At 37.8% G+C, this 25,360-nt stretch overlaps 1 protein-coding gene across 1 annotated transcript; it reads right to left on the bottom strand.

Annotated features, from left to right (window-relative positions):
* Window positions 1-2,475: 2,475 nt before the first annotated feature.
* Dnase2b (deoxyribonuclease 2 beta) lies at window positions 2,476-15,314 on the bottom strand. The gene is made up of 6 exons (XM_027935267.2): window positions 15,202-15,314; window positions 13,155-13,332; window positions 9,650-9,731; window positions 6,265-6,426; window positions 4,799-4,996; window positions 2,476-2,816 (listed from the first exon to the last, which is right to left on the bottom strand). The coding sequence occupies exons 1-6, from the start codon at window positions 15,312-15,314 to the stop codon at window positions 2,476-2,478; spliced, it is 1,074 nt and encodes a 357-aa protein (XP_027791068.1).
* Between the last annotated feature and the right edge of the window lie 10,046 nt (window positions 15,315-25,360).

Here is a 25,360-nt window from a genome sequence, read left to right as displayed (position 1 = left end):
TGGTACTCTTTGTTTAAGCTCTCTCCCAAATCCAGTTGCCTTAGCTTGGCCTATGGTTTATTTTCTTTTGTGTCCCAAGCCCACTCTTTGTCCAGTCATTTGGAGCTGGAGAGGAAAGTGTCACTTGATATCAACAGAAAGTGGGGAATGCCTTTACTAGAAGGATGTGATGGTAGAGAAGAAATTATTTGGTATTTTCATGTTAGAACTGCCTTCCTCCATTGCCACAGGTCTATTTCTGTTTTTAATTTCTTTTCTTCACATGTTAAGTAGCTTCTACCCAAACACCATCTTACAGTACTTTTAAAATAAGATACGCTCCCAACTTCGATGTGGGTCTTTTCTTCTAGCTTTTAAAACCATAGTTTAGAACTTAAATTTCATTCACTAATATAGGCCACAACTTCCTCTTTCTCCCAGAAGTAATCGATGAAAACATCCACTATATTCTGAAGTGTTTTAGCTTCCCTTTCAATGATGTCATTCCCTAAAGATATTACCCAGTTCTTCTTACAGGAATCAGTATGGTTGAGTGACAGTCCTGGGAATATGCTTGAGAAAGAGCACTGCTCATTCTCTTTGGTTTATTATGGCTGTTTAAGTCCCATCTCAGGGAATTACCAACACCAAGATAAATTTCTTCCTCCCAGAGTCAGTGTATGGTATCGTTGAATTAACAGGGCTATTCAATTTCTTTCCAGCATTTTTTCTTCCCTCCAAGGAAGGTCTAGCCACTCCCCTTTTTCCCTTCAGAAGGAACCATGTCTTTCATGTATGCACCTAGTAGGCCAGCATCTTTCTTTTTTTCTTCTTCCTGTCACATTCCTACACTCTTTCTTCTATGGAATATGATTTTGATTGTTTTGCCTTTAGATTCTTTTAATGAACTTGGGGTAGAGTCACAATTCTAGAAAATCGGATTTATCTTTTGGGGGAGGAGGCTATATCCTATTGTATATTTTTAGTACAACAGAATTTCTTCACTTTTGCTGTATTTTTACTCTTCATTTGTCTTTCTATTGGATCAAGTTTTGATCCTCTTCATCTTTAATGTTCTCGTCTTGTTCTGTTTGATTTCCCCCTAATAATCCTATTTCATTGGGATTATTTATATTCATATGCTGAGAGGCCAAAATATTTTTTCAGCCCTCTTCATATTTAAACGTGTAAGTTCTCCAGATAGAATGCACCATACCTACCATACCCATAGCTTATATTTGCAACAGATAGGAAGAAAAACAACTTTTTCTCTACTTATCATCAAACCATTTAATCCCATGAATTTTGGTATTGAGCTCTCAGGACGGATATTTTCCTTTATTGTCTTATTGCCTTTTATTGTCTCTTAGAATAGAAATTAAAGGCATAGCCTCAGAGGTCAAATATACCACTATGATCCTAGACAAGTAACTGAAATTCTGTAGGCTTCAGTTTCCTTGTCAGTACAATGGGCATAATAACATTTTCTAATGCACATAATTGTTATGAAGATCAAATAAGAAAATGTGGGTTGAGTGCTCACTGTATGGTAAATGCTCAGTAAGTGCTAGTAATTGTTGTTGTGATTGCTTTCATTATATGGTAAGGGTCTTGAACTTGGGACCTATAACTCAAACTTTATTAAGCAACTAGTTCTTATAGAATCATTATTATTCATTTATATAATAGTTCTGTTTAGTGATAAGAGTCCAGAAAAAACTTAAGATTGTTAGTTTTGATTCTTGTTTCTTTGTTATATTTCTATAAGCTGATAGGTTGTATTTATACTGATTTTTCTCTTATATTGACTTAAATTTTTTTTGACAAATATTACTCATTTCTAAAACTTCTTTTTTTGTCCTATTTTTCTGGGTGGGTGAGATTCAATTTCAAATACCACCATATTTTCAAGTGCTAGCTATGTGCCAGGTTTGGTCTTAGGTGCTTAAATATACCTAGATATTATCTCCCTTGTATAGATTAAAAATTCAGGGTTTACAGAATTCAAGTGAGTGGACCAACATCATACATTTAGTAAGTAGCACTTGCAAGTATAACAGGTAAGAAGACTCAACCATAAACCAGTGAGAAAGAACTTTAGGAAGAATATAACCAAATAGTGTGAAAGTACAGGGAGAGAGCAGTTTTCTGGAAAAAAAAAGATAGGTAAGAAGATGAGAAAGTCTTTGTAAAAGAGATGAAATTTAATCTAAAAGATAACCAGTCAATTCATAAGAAACTAGAGTTCACTAGTACTCTTTCTTTCATTCACTCTGTTCCCATTTTAATTATGCATATGATTTTGTTTATTACACCAAAGATACACAGTATATAAATAACCATTAACTAGAACATAAAATCGTAAACATTGGAAAGGCATGTTTTATTTGATGATATGTTGAACATACTTATAGGCTTCAAATATTTAAATAATGGCTCTCATGCAAGATTCATTATAGATGTTTTCAATGATAGCACAGGTATTCTTTCACTGAGTTAGTTACAGTCCTCATAATACAAAACTAATCTTTGAAATGCTTGGTAAATATGTCGATTCTGGGTACAAATGAATCCTCCACTTCTGAAGGCTTGGTATGGGCTCCTATTTAGGTCTCCAATACATGTCCAGCGGTTTTTGGTGCCTTTTTGGGAAATACACCATTTGGCATGGTCCTGGTAAGAACTGAAATAAGATTGTCGAGATATCTTAATGGCTTTGATATTGTAGACATGGTAAGGAAGGGAGCAGTTTGAAGGAAGCTGTTGTCTCTTTCGCTGCCAGGTTTCTGTTAGCAAGTGTGTCTTCAACCGTTGAGCCATCCAGGCTGCAAAGATGTCTGGGGTTCGGAAGGAAAGAGAGAGATTGACATTTACACTTAGAAAAAATTCTGAAAATACCCTCAGGAAGGGATATCATCACTCACCTCTGATAGGTGGATGTCATAAGCACAACAGTAATAATATAATTGAGACAGTGGATGGGAAAATTTTTCTAAATCCTGAAGTGGCATGCAAATATATGCTATCTTCATTACTATAATGAGGTTGATATCTGCCAATGTCTTGTTTCACACAAACAAGGGAGCAATATGTGTTCTTGCCCTGAAAGATCTTTGGAAAGAATAAGGCTAGAGAAGTAATCAGAGGCCAGTTCTAGGGATCCTTATAAGCCATGATAATATGTTTGAATTTTCCTGAACAAAAAGGGGAATTTTTAAAGAATGTTAATGGAGAATTAATAAAAACTGATTTATGATGATAGATATCAATTGAGAGGCTGTGTGCAGGATGACTTGGGAAGAGTGGGTTAGAAAGGAGATAGGAAAAATGTAAGATTGTCATAATAACTACAACAGTAAACACAGGCATGGACTATGGTGGTGGCAGAGGATCAGGTAATTGTGAAAGTTATTAAGGACCTGGAACTGATGGTGGGTTTGATAGAGTAGTTAAGAAAAAGAAGGCATCAAGGAAGCCTAGGTGACTGTGCAGAATGCCAGACAATGAGTGAGTCTGTGGGGGAATGAATGATGAGCTTGGCATCTTTATTTGGTGTGGTTGTACCACCTCCAGGTAGAATTGTCCCACTGACTATTGAATATCTCACTTGGTACAGAGGTCTGGGTGGAAATCTAGACTGGGAGTCACGTGAGGACTTGCCAGAAATGCCTAGCATAGAATGTAGACTGAGATATGGAAGGACAGAGGACCACCTGGCCATTTCATCACCTATGGAGTAGTCAGAGGAGGACGATGTGGCAGAAGACATCTAAAAGAAGTGGAAGGAAGACCAAGAGATGTACACTCACTCCCAATACCAGTGAAGTGTTTCAGGAAGTGTTTCAGAAAGTGCCAAATTTGCAGAGACTATTTCTATCCTGTTAATTTTTGCATCTCTAGTGCCTGACATAGGGCTTGGCAAATAGGCATTCTATACATCGTATGCAATCTATAAAAGAAGGAAGGAAGCAAATAATCAAGGAAGTCAGTGAGGGGAATACACCATTTGGCATGGGCCTGGTAAGAACTAAAGTAAGAAGTCAGATCACCTAGGGCAGCCACTGTGGCAGGTGGGGTGGGGGTGGGGTGGTGATTGGTATCTATAGGCAGAAGAAAGACTACAGTGAGAGAGAGCTTTGAGTAAGTAAAGGCTCTGATGAGGATTTTCAAAGATATGTAGGAGAAAAAGCAAAAAAGAGAGATGTGGGAAATTTTGAATTGAGGGAGGGTTTCCAGTATGTTTGTATGTAAAGAACCTGAGTGGGAGCCTTGAAGTAGAAGAGGCAAAACAGATGAAGGGGACAAATCAAGGTATGTTGAGGCTACAATGTGTTCCAGAGGATAGGGGATATAAATGCTTCTGTTGGGATGGGAGAAAATGTGCTAAAAAGAAATGAAGACTGGTAAAAATGTTGGGAGGCTAGGGTGTGATACTGAAGTGGTTTTTCCCTAGTGAACTTTGTTGTCTTTATGGGTAAAGGGGCTCAGTAGTGTAAAAAACTTGACAATAAGGAAGACTCAAAATAACTGCTTAGGGGATGGAAGAAGGAGAGATGTGTTCAAAGGGAGACTGAATTTTCACTGGCCCCTGGCTGTATGGTTGTGAGATAGCTCTGGGGTCTGTACCAGCAATTCTGCTATTGAAGTGATACAGGAATATGTTTAAATTGACCCTTAACTTCCTTTTCCCTTTCCTTCTTCTTTTTTTTTCTTTCTCCTTCTTTTCTCCCTGCATAATCAAATTGTTTTCTCTAGGTAATCCATAGTGAGTCCAACAGCAGAGTTACACAGCATATCATTTGATGATGGTCTTTCATACCACCAAGAAAAGAATCCGATTTTGCAAAATGGAGGAAGTTTTGTCCTTGGGATGACTGAAGAGTGACGAGGTGCCGGCCAGGAATCTTTGATGAGCTCGACCTGGCACACAGCTGGGGCATGTGGACAAGATCCCTGTGAAAGGTGACCGGGATGGAACAGCTATAGACATTTGGGTTGCAGATCAAGAGCTGAGAATCTGAATCAAGAAACAGCAAAGAGAAGTTGAAAACTTAGACACAAAGGCATATGGAGATTATAGATATTGTTGTAGACAAACAAACAAACAAAAAAACCCCATACATAGGCATTCCCCCTTTTGAAGCAATGGCCTTCAAATGGCTTTTGTTCACAGTAACTGGCACCTATTGAGCACTTCATACTTTCCAGACATTGTGCCATGAGTTTTATATCATTTTACTCTTCTCATCCTCAGAGCAAACTTATTAGTAGGTAAGTTCTGTTGTTATCATTATCCTCATCTTATATATAAATTAACTGAGCCTTTATGTCAAATGTACATGGTTATAGAAATTGTAACTGATGAAGTTAATATTCAAACTCAGATAATCTGGCCTTGAAGGCCATATGCTTTTTCTCCTATATATACATATACAAAAAGTAGAGAACACCTTGTTTCCAGAATAATTAATTCATCAGTGTGTACATCCTGTATCTACAATGTTTAGTTCTCTATTCACCACATGATGCTAGCTAGATTAGGATGTGACTTAGGTGAAAGGCTCAGTGATCCTTATAATAAGATAGAAATTTGATGGGAAACATTTTCTAAACCTGTATCTGAAGGCAAAGATGATCTTCATTGCTGTTTAGCCGCTTTCTCAGTAAAAAGTGATTGGTAAAAGCAGTGTTCCTACTTTTTCTCCTCCCACACCATAGTTTGCCAAACGTAAGTATTTTTGGCTATTTGAGCTTGAGATCTTAAAAGAAGTTTATCTGGCTCAGATGTGTCATGTTGGCAGGGTACAGGAAACATTTGGTCTGCAAAGTTTTCTTTCTTTCTTTTTTAAAAAATAAGATTGAACCCATATTTGAAAATCAGGATCTCTCTTTCTCTTTCACACACATATACCACATACCCTAGGTTTCTGGTTCCTCAGGAGAAATTTATAATCTGTGGGCCTGTATTTCCTAAAGAGCCACAATATGTTGGCTCTGAGGCCTTTGAAGCTTCCAGGGGAAAGTCAATACCCCAACTTGTCATGGTCCCCAGTGCCATGCAATTCATTTAAATGAATCCCTGAATTCATTTAAAACTACTGCCCCTGATGTCATTGGTAGACCAGGAACTGAGGACCAGTAAGCTTTAGTATTGCAGAGGCAGTATTAGAACACAGGTATCAGAGGGTCTATGAACAGATTAATAAACGAAGTGACACGTTTATTAATACATTTCTCAGTTCCTTCTCCAACATTGCTATCTCCTTTCACACATTCTGGTATTACCTATTGCTTCATACTGGTTGTACTTAAAAGTTACACAGATGCCACTTTGTCCGTTTCGTCTCCCAGTGGATGGATAATCATAGCCTTCTTGAGGAATTGGAGGAAACCGGGGAATAGAATGAATCAGCCAGAACCCCTGGATTCTGTTCCACAGCAATAAACCTACCCAAGATACATTTAATACAGATAAATTAGAAAAAAAAAACACTTCCTTTTAAAGTAGGGTTCAAAGATGCAACATTTATTCCTGTTTATGCTTTAGTTTAATGTTTTATTAGGTTAATAATCACAAGGATCATGTTCATTTTTTAAGGATGTCAGAAGCAAGTTAGATACACATCACAATGCATCATTACTGATGATAAGCTACCAATAAAGGGAGGCAAGGGCAGCCGTTCTGTGAAGAGTTAAGAGGAATTTCATGTTGAACTACACGGAAAATTTGTTTTGGCAGAATGCAAATTTGCTAAATTGGAGTTTGACCTTGTTAAACTATATAATCACCTGGCAAGCTTCAGATAGAGTCTTTACTGCTAAGCAGCTAACTTTTTTTTTTTTTTCAAAAGCCTGCTAACAAACAGAGGTTAAGGAGACAATATTAAATGAAGAAATGTAATTGTAGTACTTTGTTTTAAGAAACTAATGCTCATTTATTGGAGAAGAGTCACCCACCTCAACAGACACAATAAAAGAGGTTAAAAAAGTAATAAAAAGCAAGCCATACTATTCTTATTAATTATGTTTAGTAAAAGTTTCTAGAGCTTAATAATATGAATTTATTCATGTTTTCCTTACTAGAGTGGAAACCAAATGCCTGCTAATTATTTCTTTTTTAAAGAGTATACCTTTAAAAAGTTTGCTTTTGGCTAGGTACAGTAGTACATGCCTGTAATCCCAGATACTTGGGAGGCTGAAACAGGAGGATTGAGAGTTTGAGGCCAGTCTCAAAAACTTAGTGAGGAGATCCTGTCTCAAAAAATAAAAAAGGGGATGTGGCTCAGTGGTAAATCACCCTGGGTTAAGAAAACAAAGCATACCCTTGCTCTTCGGGAGGAAAAATAAAATCAATACTTACGTTTTGGTGAACCATGTTGACAGTTCTGTTGCCTAACAGAGCTGGATGGCCTTCAAGTACTCCCCTCTGCCCAGATAAATGTGCTGTTTTGCTGGAATCTCAACCTCCTAGTATGAATGCCACAAATGTTAGGGTATCTGATGGCAAAGAGAATTCCTTGCCTCAAAACTTAACATTAAACCTCATTTTCTTTTTCTCCAAACCCTTGCAGCAACTAATAAGGTGGAGTAGAAATGACAAAAGTTGCTGGAGGAGAAGTTGGAGAATGTGGTGTGTTATAAAAATTGTTGGGTTCCATGTAAATAGGGCCTTCAGGAGGGCAACTTGACAAAATTAAGAGCTTTCGATGTTCATGAACTTTGAAAACCACTACAAATTATATCCTTAACCAGACATTGCAAATTAGCAGTCCATGGACCAGATACAGACTGAGGATATATTTTATTAGGCTTGCAATGTATTTTTTAAACATTCAAGTCATTGCCAACATTTAAAACCTTTAGGGAATTTCCAAAAAATACTAATTTTCAACATTTCCTAAAAAAACCTGCAAGGTGAGAAATAATTGCACCCTTTAGTTTGTATATATATCTCTTGGTTCAGCCCATTACACTTGCTAATATTATCTGCCTGCTCCCTGAGGGTATTTGAGTTTGTAACCTTCTGAAGAATATTGTCATAGCTAGTTATTCATGACATATTTTTAAAAGTAGTCATTATGATAGCTTTATGAAATGGTTTAAAATAAGCATTTTAGAAAGGATTAAGTCTGTTTATCTAATGGGTATTAGGATTACAGATTTTTTTTTGTTTACTTGCACTTTGAATTTTTCTATAAAAATGTATATGTATTGTTCATCAATAGAAGAGTAACAAAAGTCACTAAAACAAAAATCACTGTATATAATAACAAAATTATGAGACCAACCTAGGTGTCCATCAATAGATAAGTGAGGTATATATACCCAATGGAGCTTTCCATAGCTATAAAGAAGATCAAAATCATGTTATTGGTAGGAAAATAGATGGAACTGGAGAACATCATAGTAAGTAAAATAAGCTAGACTCAGAAAGTCAAGGGGCATATGTGTTCTCTCATATGTGGGAGCCAGAGAAAAAAAGGGGAAAAGAAAAAGGGATCTCATAAATACAGAAGGGAGACCAGTGGGATAGAGGAGGGGGATGCGGTGAGGGAGGAAGGGAGAGACAAGGGACGTACTAAGGGTTAAATTGACCAGGTTATGTTACATATGTATATGAATATATCATAATGAATCCCATTATTATGCATAATTATTATGCAGCAATATGAAATTTTAAAAGGATTGTTTTGAAAAACCCAACTATTAATTAAAATTGTAACAATACAATTATGTCCATTTGACTGCATCATAAAGACATATGTTTTTGTTCGTTTGTTTCTCTGACACTGGGGATTTAACCCAAGGCCACTTTACCATTGAGCTACATCCTTAGTCCCTTTATTATTTCTTATTTTGAGGCAGGGTTTCACTAAGTTGCTGAGGCTGGCCTGGAACTTGTGATTCTCTTACCTCAGCCTTCTGAGTCAACTATAACACAAATTTTAAGGCAATAACAGAGTAGATTTGAAATTTCATTTGTTCATTTGTTTGTAATAAAAGATGACAAAATACCTTTCAAATTACTATGTATATTAGCAATATGTAACAAAATATGTCAAAAATTACTGTGATGTAAAAACTAAAAATACTTTTTTCAAAAATGTTTATTTCTAATGGAACTATATATTATAAAGAGTGAATTTTACTTGATATGTATTATACTTAATATACCTAACTACAAAGTGTGTGTGTGTGTACACATATTACCCCCACACACATAATATAGACTTCTTGGGGTATGTATGTATAAATATAGAGATATAGATGTGTATATAAATACATGTATAGTTATACACTAACTGGTATTCCCAGTGGTCAGCACTTGGATTTTTGCTCTAAAACATATATATATATATATATATATCTTAACATATATGTTTATATATATATATATATATATATATATATATATATATAGAGAGAGAGAGAGAGAGAGAGAGAGAGAGAGAGAGAGAAATAAAGTTATATTCCCAAAAAGGGTACTGCCAAGTCAAATTATATAATTATAACCTGTTATATGGAAATCATACATTTCAATTTATCAAAATAAACCATTAAAAACAAAGGTTATCTATTTAATATGGAATGTGAGTGCATTCACGATGAAAGGTTTAAGAAAATGTCAATTTCTAATAGGAAAGAGAAATCAAGAGCTGTTTCACAATACCTTTGGTGTGTCCATATTTTCTGTCGTAATTCACAGATGTAGGGACTCCATCATTGTATATTAGATAGGCCGTGCTGTTACCCTGCAGGAATATATTAGGGTTATAATGGCATAAATGCTCACAATATTTCTACCAGCTAGTCAACCTACAATACAAAGCTTTTGTTAATACACATGAGAAGTCATCCATTCTCTTAATAGGCAGCTCTCGAATCAATATGAATTCTGTGGCATGTAAGACTGGGGGTGGAGTCCATTCTGAACTATGCGTGGTTTTGACTCACATGACAGGGGTGCTGTGCATTATGATCTGCATGTGAGGGTATATTCCTATTTCTCTTGGTTGTTTTGGAATCAGATTCTTATTAAGGAAGCAGTGTATGATAAAGGAGTGCTGAATTATTTGTTCAGGAAATGAAGGAGGAACAACCAGCCAAGGATTACACCTGTGTTTTTTTTCCCCCCATTGGTATTATAGGCACAGTGCAGAACAGGCTGTCAGGATCTGATTTCCTCTGTCTCCTTTGTGCTTCACTGCCTGGTCATAGCTTTGTATTTAATCAGGATTCCTCATTATCTGCTCCCCTTCTTCTCTGATACAGGAGGCTTTTTTCTTCAATCCATTTCTCAGTGTCACTTCACCTTTCTAACTTGTTATTTCCCTGCTTCAAGAGAGTGGTGAAATTTAATGTGTGATATTGGATTTCCTCTGTATGGCAAAATATGAGACAATTCTTAAGTTAGCCAAATCTCTGAATCAAAATAAAGCTACTATTTTGATAGTGTCTCTTCATCACCTTTAAGTTTGCTTATTATTGTTCTGTGTGGTTCCATTCCATTTGTGTCGGTGAATTTTATTGAAGCCAATAATGTTGATATTGAAAAAAATCTCAGTGACATAATAATAAAAGCAGGAGAAGCCAATTCATCTCCTTTAAAATGCCCTTTCTTTTCTTTCATAAGAAAGGAGTCAATACTGAGTCTCTTGTAGTTATTTAATTATTTTAAGGAATCTAAAAACATTTTTAAAATGTGCAACATGGGAAGCATTCTTGGCTACTGTACTTAGGCAAATCCAGAAAGTGAGATATTTTCTTACCATCATTTTCCATAATCAACCATAGCTACAGAATGTCATTTGTACCATTCTGTTCTCTGGAGATCTCTGGCAGTTGTTTTATGAGCTGACAGTGAATGTAGTAATGAGGCCATTTGTGTGCCTTTTGGGGTGCAATGTGAGGGACTCTGGGAGGATATGGTGTGAAACTGTATTTTTATAGTAGATAAAATTTCTCATTCTAACCAGGAGTGTAACAGCCAGCTAAGGTTAAATAAGTTGTAGCTGTGGTGGGAAGAAAGGCTATTTATAACAGGAAAGATCATAGACTTAAGAATAGGTAAACACGGTGTATTTCTTTGGACAGTTTTATTATTTTTTAATATTTTCTTAGTTGTCAATGGACTTTCTTTCTTTCTTTCTTTCTTTCTTTCTTTATATGTGGTGCTGAGAATCGAACCCACTGCCTCACGCATGCTAGGCAAATTCTCTACCACTGAGCCCCAGCTCCAGCCCCCAGTTTTATTCTTTTAATACATATATAGAGTATGGTTTTGATTACTGGATGTTGAACATCTCTGACCCTAGACTAGCAGGGAATCACTTTAGGAAAGCACAGGCAACTGCAATACAGTTTGATCAGTGTTATTGTGGCATCTGGAAGGTTCTTATTTGCAAAAGCAAAAGAATGGAAAAAATTCCAAATGTAATCCCGTTATTGGCTTTGATTACCCTTGACATTTGAGATTTAAAATTATTTGGTTCGATCTTGCATTCCACTCTCTGTTAGAGTTCGGTTCCAGGTCAGGGGACAGGAAAGTTATGTTCTCATAGTCACTTCTGACACATAGTTCCAGCTTCCAAAGTATACTCAATCTTACCTAGCTATCATCCACTGCTATTGCTCTGTGCCAGTCAGACATGGAAACCCGCCCCTTTCCTGTCATTTTCTTCTCAAAACCAATCATTCAAGGCATTGTGCATGAACAGGTTTCACTGAAGGTAGGAGACATTGAATGGTTTTTTTTATGCCACAATGTCCTATGCATTCTCCATGTTTCTCACACTTTTTAAATCCTTGCGTCCTTCCACTATTTTTTTTTGCAAAGCAGTTTAGTTCTTTTTCCCTTCCTAGGCTCTAGGCCTGCCTTTGTACCTCCTAAGACCATTATTGGATTCTGCCAAACTAAGTGCCAACTACTCCAACAAAGATGAATGACAGGCTTGACAATGTTACTTTTCCTCTTCCCTGCCCCAGCAATTCCTGTGATGGGAAAAGGAACAATGTAGGCATTTGTTTTGTCTCTAATGGCTTAAGCTCCTGGTCCCTGTCCTCAACCTTGGAAAGCAAAAGCAGCTGCAGGCAGTTTACACTTTGTGTAACCATCTATTTATTCAAAACAGAGTTGTTGTTGAGGTTAAATAATTTTTTAAAACACCTAGAACTGTGGTTGGCACATCACATGTACTCAAACGGCCTACGAAGTGGTATTAACTTTGAGATTTCTCTCCGAAGATTGCTTTTAATGGCAGGTGAATAAAATGAGTATTACTTCAAACAGTGACAGCTCCCTGCTCATTCTGAGTAAATATTCAGACCCACACATGCAGTAGTGCTAGAGGCGAAAGCAGTCTTGTAGTGAGCATTAAATTACTTGCCATATGTAAAAGCCCAGCACAGAGTCTGGCATATTACAGTTATTGTTAGGAAATGCATACGTGAGTGTAATTGGATGTTAATTATTGCTTGATTTTACTTGTCACCCTTGTTGGAAAGCAATTGCTGTGCAACAGATGGAGCCTGGAATACTGGGAGGCTGCCCACACTGAACCAGCAGGCCTGCTTACCTATATCTTTGACTGGCTAGCTCATTGCCTGATAAAGTCCAAACAGTAGATTTAGTCTCCATTTAGGCAAGTTCTAGGACCTTGAAACTTAAATCTTAGCTGTCAGCCTGCCATCTTGAAAATAATTAATTGGAAGAACCAGTGGAACCCTTTACTTGGATTGTTGCTGCTTATCAGCACCATGGCATGAACAACCCATAACTCATGGCATATTGATCACAGATCTATATTACCTTGTAGTAGAGAGGGCTCTTCTTCCTGCTTCTATTTAATGGATGAGATAGCAAGCACTGAGGTTTTGGCAGAGGTTTTGGCAGCCAGAGACTTTAATGAGCAATTAGTTTGATACCATTGGACATGGTACCAAATGAACCAGCAATTTGGCATAGCTGTCGCATATGATGACTTATTTCCCAAGGCCTTGGTCAGGTTGGTTCATTTAGTTGTTCTGGAGTAGTTATGGGCTAGTCTATTTTTAACTACTGGGATTGGGGTTTAGATGTGTAAGTAGGGAAAAAATCTTCACACCTGCTTTTGGAAGCTTTGAATTGTGTTTTATGCATTTTCTGTGATTCAAATAAATGATTAACTATAACATACCTTGGAGGCATATGCTTCATATAGCTGTTGTAATGTCCTTCCCAATGCACTCTCAGTGGTATTCATTAACTGCTCACTCCTCCTCCAGCTTCTGATTGTGGAGTCTAGGTATAGGTACTCTAGCCCAGTCTCTCCAGTTTCCTTGTCTTGCCTTTTGGGTAATTTATAAAAGATAAACCTAATGAAGGAAATATTTATGAATTACTATGACTTATTGATGGATTTCCTGGTTGCAATCTGTATCAAATACTTAAATATATCTCTTGCTTATGTTTCACAGAAAGCCCCTAAGGAAAGGGATTTGCTCAAGATCTCCACCTTTTCCTTTGCTCCTCCTCAGGGAAGAAAATATGAATCTGATCAGATATATTCTAAGACAATAGCTGGCCTAGTGGATGGAGTCCTTGAAATGAAAGTCCCTGCACATTGAGAGAGGCTCTCTCTGATGTTTGCACAGTGCTTATGACTGCAGTAGGGAAAAGACCAAGGCCCAGGCCTGCACTGGAGAAGTCTTGGGTTCTCTTCTGCTACAAGTGCTTGGCATTCTCATCTCTTTGCAGCTGGCTGGGTATGAGATTTGGAAGTTGGCTTTCAGGGCAGCTGGAGATTCCTTTGAGACCCCGGCCCAATTCTCATTCTTCAGCTCATTTTATCCAAATGTCTTGCATGGAGGATTTGGGCCCAAGACTAATTATGTAAGCTCTTCTTTTCCTTTTCTATTGTTTCTTGTTGTATATGTCCTTTGGGTATCCCACAGGGAGGACAGGTGGTAGGGCCCACATACCACTCAGGCAGTCTTAGATCATCTATCCCAGAGTTTCTTAGTGTTCTATTTAGGTTTTGAGCCAGACCATTCTTTATTGTGGGGGTTGTCCCGTGCATTGTAGAATCCCTCGCTTCTACCTGTTAGGCCCCCCAAATTGTGATAATCAAAATCCATGTTGCTTCCTGCTTCTGTATTACCTCATTGCTCCTTTATTGGCCAGAAATGCCCATGCACAGCCCTATTTTTTCTAGCTACTCATGACTGTTCTTAAAACAGCTGGTGTCTTCTTCACCAGGCATGGTGGTGTACACCTATAATCCCAGTGGCTTGGGAGGGTAAGGCAAGAAGATTGCAAGTTCAAAGCCAGTCTCAGCAACTTAGTGGACCCTGTCTCAATAAATAAATAAATAAGACTGAAGATGTGGCTCCGTGGTTAAGCACTTCTGAGTTCAATCCCTAGTACCAAAACCAAACCAAAACACAACAAAAGAAAAAAAAATGTACTTCTTCAAAGAAGCCCTTTAGGCTCTATGCTACCCAATACCCTACCTATGCCTTTATCTGTGAACTCCTTAAAGGAAGGAACTATGTTTTGTTTATACTCTATCTTCAAAACTCAGCACAGGGCCTAGGAGGAGCTCCTAATGGAGTTTATCTATGTTCTCTAGCCTGAAGTTACACAAAGTTTGATGTCATCCATAATGGCAAACCTAAACACCCTGACTAAAGAATGAAGAAGTGACCAAAGCTTTAGGAGAATCCAACTATTTTATGTTGTGTCTCTTTTGACACTGTACAAGAGGTCAATGACCTTCCACCCACCCCAACAGTTGCCAAACAAAGCAAGGTTAACCAAAGAGGGCTGTGTAGAACCAAATCCTCCTTGTCCTCATAAGGAGAAACATACTCCAATTTCAGAAAAGGAATCTTCTGCTTTATCTCCTGTGTCAATATAAAAGGTTTCTGTTAGGAAAAGCCACGTGTAATTAAAGAAATTGCCAATTGACAGAAGTTGTCATCTCAATCCCACTTCTGCAATGACCAGCTCGCCCTGCTGAGAGCACTGAATTAGTCCAGAGGGGCTGCTCAGCTCTCATTCCAGGATCTCCAGCTTAAAAGCTGTGTGGGTATTTAGCCCACTAGCACATTTTAAATGCTTTTCTTTTTAAAGGAAGAGAGTGAGGAGAAAGTTCTCCTTAGGAACATCACAGCCAATCAGTCTGCCTCCTATACTTTGGCTTTCTATTTGCATACACCCATCCTTTCATTTCTTTTACCTACCAATCCACGGCTTCACCTTCTTCATTTCTGCATGATATTGTTGATGCCTTCAGGACCCCAAAGAAGCCAAGGGAGAGCAAAGCAAGGGTTGTTCTTAGAAGTCTCGCTGTCATTTTCTTTCTGTCGTGTTTATTCCATGCCACAGCAGGAAACTTTCCCCATAGATGGTGGAGTCTGAGTTTCAAGTCTCTATCAGGCTGCGCTGACTCTGACATTTGATTCCATTTACCTCTGCTCTTTGCTGCTCAGGCATTTTCAGAATGGGATGAATCCCATGTACTCGTGTGATTCTGTCACAACATCCCAGCGTGACTCTGGATGCTTTTGTGCCGAATTGTTGATGAGTTTGCAAAGTCATCAAAAAGTTCTAGAGAGACAATAAAGGGGATATATATATATATATGTGTGTGTGTGTGTGTGTGTGTGTATACATACATATATTTAAAGTGAACATTATGTATATAAAGTTCGGTGGGCAGGGAACTTCATTTTGATCAGCAGATGTTGAATTAACATTCTCATGTTTTTCCCACTCTGATATGAGAGCAAATGTATAAGCTTCATACGTTAAACAGAAATGACAAAAAACATTACCTTAATAATAATTAGGATTTGTTGCTTATTATAATCTCTATCTTAAGAAAATAATTGCTAGATATCACTTTAAAAGATTGCTCCAAAGAGCGAGCATATTCAGTTTGCTGAATTTCACTGAGTGTTGACATATCTTCTCCACCTCCCTGGTTTTGGCCACTCAGTGTGGTGCTTTGCTTTAAAGAGGCTTTGCTGTCTAATTGACTACTATGCAATCAGGCAAACATATTGACCGCCTATTCTTCAGATTAAATAAAAAATCTTACAAACACTGGTTTTGTCCAAACTATTCTTTCTCATTCTTGAAACTACATCTGAACTTGAAGGCCAAGGGAAAATGACCCATTACCATAACGACTCTAAAAAGGTGAGACTCATCTATTTTGGGAAGAAAGAAGGAATGAATAGACATCTGAAAAGAATTTCTTTAAATGCATGGTGCTCTTGAATCAATTATTAAAGATGCTGTCATAGTAAATAGCCAGTTAATGTCAGTCCTGGAAGTCACAGTGGCTCTAATCTGTCTCTCTGATTATGGATCCAGATCAGAGTCATTTAGAGGATCCAGATCAAACAATTCCCTTGCAAATTAGGCTGCTTTTGTGGTCCAATGGGCACTGTTGGAGGTTCTCAGAGTTCTTAGGAAAGGGAGGTCTTATGGATCTACTTCTCCTAAGACAATTTTTTGAGGAACATGCTGAGCTACTGACCCACATTATGTGCAGTATCTGCAAAAAGGGCAGAATTCTGAACCTAATCTTCAATCCGCTGAGTCAGAATCCTTCCAGTTGGGCTGAGAAATAGATATTTTTAATGAGCTTGTTGTTGAGGCTGGTGCACCCGTCTCAACAATGGCCCAGCTGTACCATTTCTGGTAGACTAACAGCCTTCTGCATGGAGCAGACAAAATTGGCTAAACCAAGAAACATTTTTCTTACCATTTCTCCATGGATATTGTCTCATTTTATGCAGGTTTCTGCTGTGTGCAGAAAAAATGATTTCAATAACTCCAAAGAATAGTAAAAAAATATGGCATAAAGATAAATTTTCTGTGAAAGTGGAGTGAAATTGAGTTTATTTGTTTATTTTATCTTGCAAAAATTACAATGGTGAGCACCCAGGTATAAGATGTTAATTAATATATTCAGAAAATATAAGCAACTTATTTTCAGTATGTAGGCTAAAGACTACGTTGAAGTAGTTGAATAGCATATACACAATTCCTGCTTTTTTCCCTCATTACATGCTTGGCACAGTGCCTGGTAATAGTAAATGATACTTAAATGTTAGCTAAGGTTATTATTACTGTCTCACAAAGTACAATGTGGAAAATCTGTGTTAGGATGCTATTTGATAAATCCAATTTTATTTAAAGATCTGGAAAGACACTATTAATTTGGTTTCTTTCAGCTGCCATTTTCAATAAAGTGTCATCTCCTGCTTTTTCTGACTCAGACATGCTGGTTGTCAGTCAACAACCTTCCTTTTATAGTTGTGACTGTTGAATACCATAGACACTGAGGGTCTCCAGGGATTTCAACAAGACCTGAATCCTAGATTCCAGTGTGTCCCCATTTTTTACTAAAAATAGCAAAGTAGTGGTATGGAGAGAAACTCCTGAATTTGGTGAATGAAGAAAATGTGAACAGGAAAGAATATTTTTCACAATATTCCCTGCTTTTGAAGTCCAAGTAGTATAAAAGTATGAAGACCATGGCTCCTTCACAACTCAGTCACTTCTAAAGTAATATAAAATGCTTTAGCTGGAACTTGGCTCCGTATGGCCAAAAAGAAAGAATCTTCACTTTGTAACAGGTTCTGATTTCATAGGTGAAGGTTTGCATTTACTCATCCAATATGGAAAATTCCTGTGTCGATCTCTTCAAATAGTGCATCTTCCACTTTTGCTTCATCACATCTTTCTAATACATTCCATGTCTCTTCTATCTGCTTTAGCTCCTTGTATGACTGAATTAGTCTTTGATTCCTTATTGGGAGCCATCTTCTAGTTCTCTAATTCTCTATTCAGGAACATTAATCCATTGCTTAACTTATCTCTTCCAAATAATATTTTTTGGGGGAGGGGTACTGGGGATTAAACTCAGGGGCACTCAACCACTAAGCCACATCCCAGCCCTATTTTATATTTTATTTAGAGACAGGGTCTCACTTAGTTGCTTAGCACGTTACTTTTGCAGAGTCTGGCTTTGAATTTGCAATCCTCCTGCTTCAGCCTCCTGAGCCACTGGGATTATAGGCGTGCGCCACCATGCCCGACCCAAATAATGTTTTTTTGAGTTGTGTTTAATCTGTTTATTAAGCCATTCTTAATGCATTTCTAGAGGTTTTATTGGTTTTTGTTTTTTCTAGATTTACTTGTCTTTTTTATGGTCTCTTGCTTCTTGATCATGTACTCAATCTTTTTTATTTCTATCAAAATATTGAATATATTATTTTATATTTTGTATTTAATTCCAATATCTGAAGTGTTTGCAGGTCAGATTTTGTTGTTATTTCTGCAACTCTCTCTCACAATACTTTACTATTGTGTGTACTTTTGATTTGGGGCTGTAAATTCATGGTCCTTGAAACTTTATCTGTGAAAGTTGGTGTTTTTGTTTTGTTTTGTTTTGTTTTTGAGATTAAGATAAAGTTGGGTTTTTCTAGTCCCTAGTCTATGCTGGCTTCATCAAAGTACAATCATCCTGTAAGGACTTCCAGGAGTTAGAAGTCAGGCTGCAGAATTTATTTATTTATTCACTTGTTTGTTTATTTTGGCTTTTGAAGTATGATTGATGTACATATCATAAAATTTATCTGTTTAAGTTCAGTTTTCTTTTGCCAGACTTTCACAAGACTGTTGGTGGACCAAGTGAAATCTACAATGTAACATACTGAAGGAAAAAATTGATGCACTTATGTTAGGAGGAAGTGGGGAGGACTTAAATTATTTTGATAAATAGAGATAAGAAAGTGTAGAAAAAGGAATTGTCCATGAGAAACGTAATTTAAAGAACACAACCAAGAAGAGGGAATGATGACTGGAAAATTGTATTTAGTCCATCGCTAGCCTCCTCTTGGTTGCCCTGAGAATGCCCATTCTTCCTGGAAGCCATCTTGATCTCCCCCAATCCAACTTATGTGTCCTTGCAGTATATCCCCAAAGCTCACTGTACTCTCTCAATTAGAATAACTAATAAAATGTGTTCCTAGTTAGTTTTGTGTTTTTACCCCCTGCATCTTCCTTTAGATAGTAGTGGTCAGAACACTCTTGTGAGCCACAGCTTACTTTTAAAATAAAGTTTCATTGGAAGATGGCCACACCCACTCAGTTATGTATTATAGGTAGCTACCTTTAGGTTATAATGACAGAGCTGAGTTGTTGAAACAGAGGCCCTACAGTCTGAGAGGGCTAAAATATTAACTACCTGTTCTTCACTGGCTCAATGAGGGCAGCCTGGTGTCTGCCTTGCCTGCTCTTGCATCTCCAGACCTACCACAGTGCCTCTTACATGAGGTATTGGATGAGAAAGGTTTCAGAGACTTCTATCTGGAGAGATGTGGAATTTAGAATGAATTAAATGGGATCATAGAAATAAACAAATACAGATATGTAGTAGGCAAAACCCATTATAAATAATTTAATTCTGCTGTTTATAAATCAGGGAGGCAGCGATAGCTGTGAGGACCAGGCAGCCACGTATGTGATTTCTGATTGCACTGAGCTTCAACTTCCTTTGCTAAAGATAGGCCTCCTGTTTTCTACCTTCATAGGGAGCCCACAGGCTCAGTGAAATGCTCCTGCCTGGCATATAACTGGTGGCACTGAATGCTGGTTCCTTCCCACTTTGTTTCTGTCTCTTCCAGGACAAAGTAATTTCCTTTTCCTTGCAGATAGATTTAAAACAGTTTTAAATAACCTCAAATAAATCAAATAAATTTCAGTGTTTTTTTTTTCCCAGATGAAAGTCAGTTGTTCAACTCAACCAGGAGTTAGGAGTCAGGCTGCTGAATTTATTTATTTATTCACATATGTATAAATTGTGATATTTATACATATGTGATGGGTCCAAAATAACTAGCATTTTTGTATCGCTCTCTATTATGGAGGGGTAGAGATTATCCTTACAGAGACTCTTCTAAGATTTGGGAGAAGATTCTGTTAACAAAGGCTTGAAGCTGGACTTTCATCCCAGAGGGCTGAACCTCTCCATTTTCCTCCTGCTGACAGCACAAACACAACTCACATAAACACAGAATCCACCTGAGCTCAGCCTCCCTTGCAATCACAAAAACATGACTATAGTGCTAGCAAAAGGGATGGTTTGGGCAGGGGCATGTCTTGTGTTGATGAGTTTCTGCCTATGATAGTGTTTATTTTAGTCTACAGCACTCTCTGCTATGCCAGTCTGCCTGTCCCTGTGTCCCTGTGTGACACTGGGCAACTCATTTAACATCTCTGCACTGCTTTATTTTAAAACAGGGATTTTTTTCTTAACCAACTCACAGAGTTGTTGTGAGGAATAGATAAAACAATGTAGGTTCCAGTGGGTGGGAGATTAAATGGGAAAAATGGTATATAGATGCAAGTATCTGGTAGAATGATTAATTCTCTCCTTCTGTTGGGATCAGCATATTTTCTTTTCTTTTCTTTTCTTTTTTTTTTAATGAGTGTGATTCTAGCAGCATTCGTCAAGCGGATCAAAGTGGGTGTAGGGACTGTGTTCCACGGGGAAAGAACATGTCACTTGGAGGCCCAGGGACTGGGCTCTCATCCGGCCTCTATTACCTAGTATCTTTGTGACCTGGGATGTTACCTAGCCCTAGTGTCTTCCTTTGTCAAGCTTGGATAATAATACTGACTTCACAGGGCTCTCATAAAGGATTAGAGGAAATAATATGTGCACATTTTCTTACATATATCAAACCCTCAATATATGGTTGCTGCTGTTATTTTTAATTTCAGGACTGTACATTTAGAAATAAACATCTTTGAATATAGGCCTTTCAGTAAAATTGTCTTCTAAACACATTTCTGGAAGTCTTCATCAATTCCTTGAGTTGGAGTTTCCTGCCCCTCTTCTAGAAGCTTCTGGGGGCCTCTTCAGGGTCCCTGCCCTAAACCTGTTGGTTCAGTGGAGAAGTTGGCAGGAGAATTAGCATCTCTCTTGGCATTTGGTGATGAGTTTCACTTCCTTAGCAATAGTTAGAAGAATTAACACAACTGAGTACCTAATTGGAGTCTTTTTTTAGGTAATAGGTTATCCTTTCTACCATAATTATGCAGATGCATTATTATACTGCTCTTGAAACATCTACTTGACAAATCCCTTTAGAGTTGCATTTTAAACATAATACACATTCCTCCCAATAACAATAAATCATTCTACAGGTTAAAGCGACATGTCATTTTTTTTTAATTGGATATCAACATTTTCCCATCTAACATTTAGTAGATTCCAGGCAGCCAAAAAATTAAAATAAAAATACCAGCTGCCTCTAAGATTATTACTCACTGTTATTGTCCTTAACATTATTATGCAATTAAGATCCACCAAAATGATATTGAGATTGCAACAAATACTCCTTTTTCTCATATTAGTTCAGCATGTTTCTCTGAAGTCTTTTTGTTCACAAATGCCCAAGAACACAGTTAAGCAAAGAAGAAACCTAGGCAGAGAATTAGAAGAACCTCTCCAGCACATTCCAAAGATAAAGAGGCCATCTCCATGCACAATTCTTCCTTCTATTCTAGCACATTGCAACTGAATTGTGATATTTATACATGTGTGATGGGTCCAAAATAACTAACATTTTTGTATCTCTCTCTATTATGGAGATGATCCTTACAGAGACTCTTCTAAGATTTGAGAGAAGATTCTAGTCACTTTAAAATTTAAATTTATGAATGTTTCTCCTTATCTGGACTAATATTTTTCCAATACTTTCCCTCTAATTAAAATCTACTTATATGAACACATGCTTGATGAATACACACACACACAACAGAACAAAATTCATTTTTAAATATTGGAAAGAGGGGCTGGGGATGTGGCTCAAGCGGTAACGCGCTCGCCTGGCATGCGCGGGGCACTGGGTTCGATCCTCAGCACCACATAAAATAAAATAAAGATGTTGTGTCCACCAAAAACTGAAAAATAAATATTAAAAAATTCTCTCTCTCTCTCTCTCTCTCTCTCTCTCTCTCTCAAAAAAAAAAAAGTATTGGAAAGAGATAAAATTAACAACAACCTTAACTGAAGTATTTTCCTCTGCCAGCAGAACAGAGAAATTCAATGGTTGGAACATGGCATACTGGAATCAAAAACATAACACCACAGCTAAGAGAAGCCACTAAAATGAAAGAATTCTTTGCAAAAAATAAATGAGTTTGTATAAGAGGTTAAAATAGTTGGAAATTGTGTCATAATATCACTACTTCTGACAAAATATTAAGTTATATAAAAAGGCTCATGGGTGGTTTCACAAGCGTTTTTATTCTCTTAGACTAATTTAAACACACAAGTGACATAAGCAGATCTTGTTTCTTTTCTCTGTAAGAGTTCTTATAGGGTAAATATAGACTAGTGTAGGTTGGTCTCCTTCTACCCTCCACTTCATCCTGTAACTTGAAAATATGAACCTAAAGCAGGATTCATGGAGTGACTTAATACTGGAATAAAAATGTTTTCCCTACTAAAATAAAAATGACTTAAATTTTCTGAAATACTGTGCAAACTGAGGGAGCTTGTTCCTTGGTCAAATAGTCTGTGACAATTTACAAAGCACTATCAAGTGCGGTAAGGAATATAGATGACTTGATGGTGCCTTCAGATCATTGCATTGGCAATACAAAGACACGCACATAGATAATAGAGGAAGAAATTGACCTCGATAGCTAGTGCCTGTTCACCACAGTGTGCTGTAAGGAAAAAGACAAGAGACATGCTTTACAGAGGAGTCCAATGTGAGATGAGCTACAAGGCCTGGAGAGAGCACCTTCCAGGCAGTGGTACTGATGGGTGGTTAAAATCTCAGACTTGAAGTCAAATCCCAGCTGATGGCTGGAGAAACATACTTCTTTCTGTCTTGGTTCTCAACTAGAGAATGAGGAAATTCATTTGAGAATCTGTTACATGTGAGTATGAGTGTGTGAACATTACTGTTAAAAGGAAGCCTGGACAAATGCAAAAAGGCTAGAAAGCATGGTGCACAGGAGAGAAGAGCACCCGCTCTAGATAAATATTGGCCCCCAGTGTGTATAAACAAGTGGGATTCATTCAAAATATGATTTTCCTCCCCTGTACTGGGCATTGAACCCAGGGATGCTCTACTACTGAGCTGTATCCCCAGCCCTTTTTTGTTTTTATTTTGAGACAGGGTCTCAAAATAAATTGCCCCGTCTGGCTTCAAATTTGAAATCTTCCTGCCTCAGCCTCCCGAGTCATTGGAATTATAGTTGTACACTGTAATATGATTCAAAATATGATTTATATTGTCAGGTATTGGTTTTGTCAGTATCATACCACTATAACAAAACAACATGCACCTGTGTGGTATGATATTGTCAGTCCTGTTGATCAAAAGAAATAAGGCTGTCTCCCTAAATTTAGTGATGGAATTGATATCGAAATGTTCCAACCACTACTTCTTGTCAAATTGGCAGGCCAGATAATGATGATAGCTAACATTTAGTGACACTTACTAAATGCTAGTCACTGTTCTAAGTACTTACTTTCAACCTCACAACTATTGGTAATAGGTACTACATTATCCTATTTTTCAGATCAAAAAGGGAAGGAATCAAAGGATTAAATAATTTTCACAGGACCACATAGCTAACGGGTGGTGCAGGTCGTCTGACACCAGGGCTCACATACTCTTTTACTCTCTTCTTACAATACTGCTTCACTGCATCCAGGAGGCTGTACACCAAGAATGCTCAAGTCACCTCCTTTGTGCTATCTCGTGGCCGGTTGGCAGGATGGCAAGTTGACCAAAGTGTTCCCATAATTTGGACCCACCTTACACAGAGCAATGTTTCTTAAACTTTTATGAGTCATGAACTCCTTTGGAACCTAATGAAATATACACGTGCATTCCCCAGAAAAATCCATCCTGTGCCCTGCAAATGCGTAGTTTTAGTGACAACTTCATAGAGGACATACTTCCACCCCAAATCCATCTTCTGGGCCTTCTGGAAGTTAACAGACCCCAGGCTAAAAACCCCTTGACCTGTCATGACAATCTCATCACTGTAAACATGGCTGAGAGATAAGCAAATGTCGTGTCCCATGACAAACATCCCAGGTCATTCCAGGTGAACTGGGTTGGCATGAAATAATCACACAGAGACAGAGAAATACCTTCTTCTTTGGGTTCTGTGACAGCTCCTCCGACCCTAGGGGTATCCGAGCTCAGACAACACCCAAGTCACTATGAAATCTAGTGATTGGTCAGAGCTTGGTGCTTCAGGACTGGAAAGTGTGGTCATTCAGAGCCACTCCCCACAAGCAAATGCTAATGATCTCATTGCAGAAATGAAAATTGGTGTCATTTCAAACCCTTGAGGTCCCTCCACCATTACTTTGTAGACAAGTGTAACTCTCTATCCCTTTATATTTTAAGATATGCGTAGGAGAGGAGATTCTTCTTGTGTAGAGACAGATAAAAGATTTATTCCTGCTGACATTTTGTGCAGAGCATTACTCTAGGAAATTGAGTTTCCTTTTTTTTTTTCCTCCTGAGATTGAACCCAGGACCTTATGCATGCTAGGCAAGAGCTCTAGCACCGAGCTACCCACCAGCCCTTGAATTTCATTTTGTAAGTTGGTTTCCTCAAACCACACACTGAGGGCTGAGGAAGGACAACCAAAGGTATGAGTATCAGTGATCATGAAACTTTAAATAAGGCCACTATACCTGAGTGTAGATAGGTAGAAGTGGCAGCCATTTGATTTTACCTACCCCAGCTTTGGTTTGGTTTGGCATATACTCTACTTATCTCTACAAGTAACTAGAAAGATCCTTTAATGTAAAATTGGACATACAATTATTATTTATCAGTGATAATTATAAAATTTATTGAGCACTTATCTTTTTTTTCCCTACAGCTTTATGTTTTTCTCCTGTACTCCTCACTTCAATCCCAAGAGGTGGACACTACTATTACTCCCTTTTTATAGATGGAGAAATTTGCTTCTATTCAGAGTTAATAGGTGTCAGAACAAGAATTCCATATGGGCTTCCTGACTTCAAAGCCCAAAGCCCATCCTCTCAGCCTCGTGCTGGTCCAATCCATGATCTATTGTCAAATCTTGCTGAGAGACTTTTTGGGGTGTTCCATCCTGGACTTGTTCCATCCTGCTCCAGGCTCAGATGTTTAGGTCCATTTTATTTTGACTCATTGCTCAGTAAACTTGCTTACTCAAGCTTTTCTCTAGTCCCAGTTTTTCTTAGCTTCATCAGGATTTTGCTAAGAAGTGCTGACCTCTCCCTGGTCTCAAATGATCTCTGGCCTGGGATGGCTGCCTTGCACTTAGCAATGGGAACACCTTGCTTCATG

The sequence above is a fragment of the Marmota flaviventris genome, chromosome 10 (assembly GCF_047511675.1).
Source record: "Marmota flaviventris isolate mMarFla1 chromosome 10, mMarFla1.hap1, whole genome shotgun sequence".
Classification (NCBI taxonomy): domain Eukaryota; kingdom Metazoa; phylum Chordata; class Mammalia; order Rodentia; family Sciuridae; genus Marmota; species Marmota flaviventris.
Note: the sequence above shows the minus strand (reverse complement) of the source record. Positions and strands in the feature narration are given on the sequence as shown.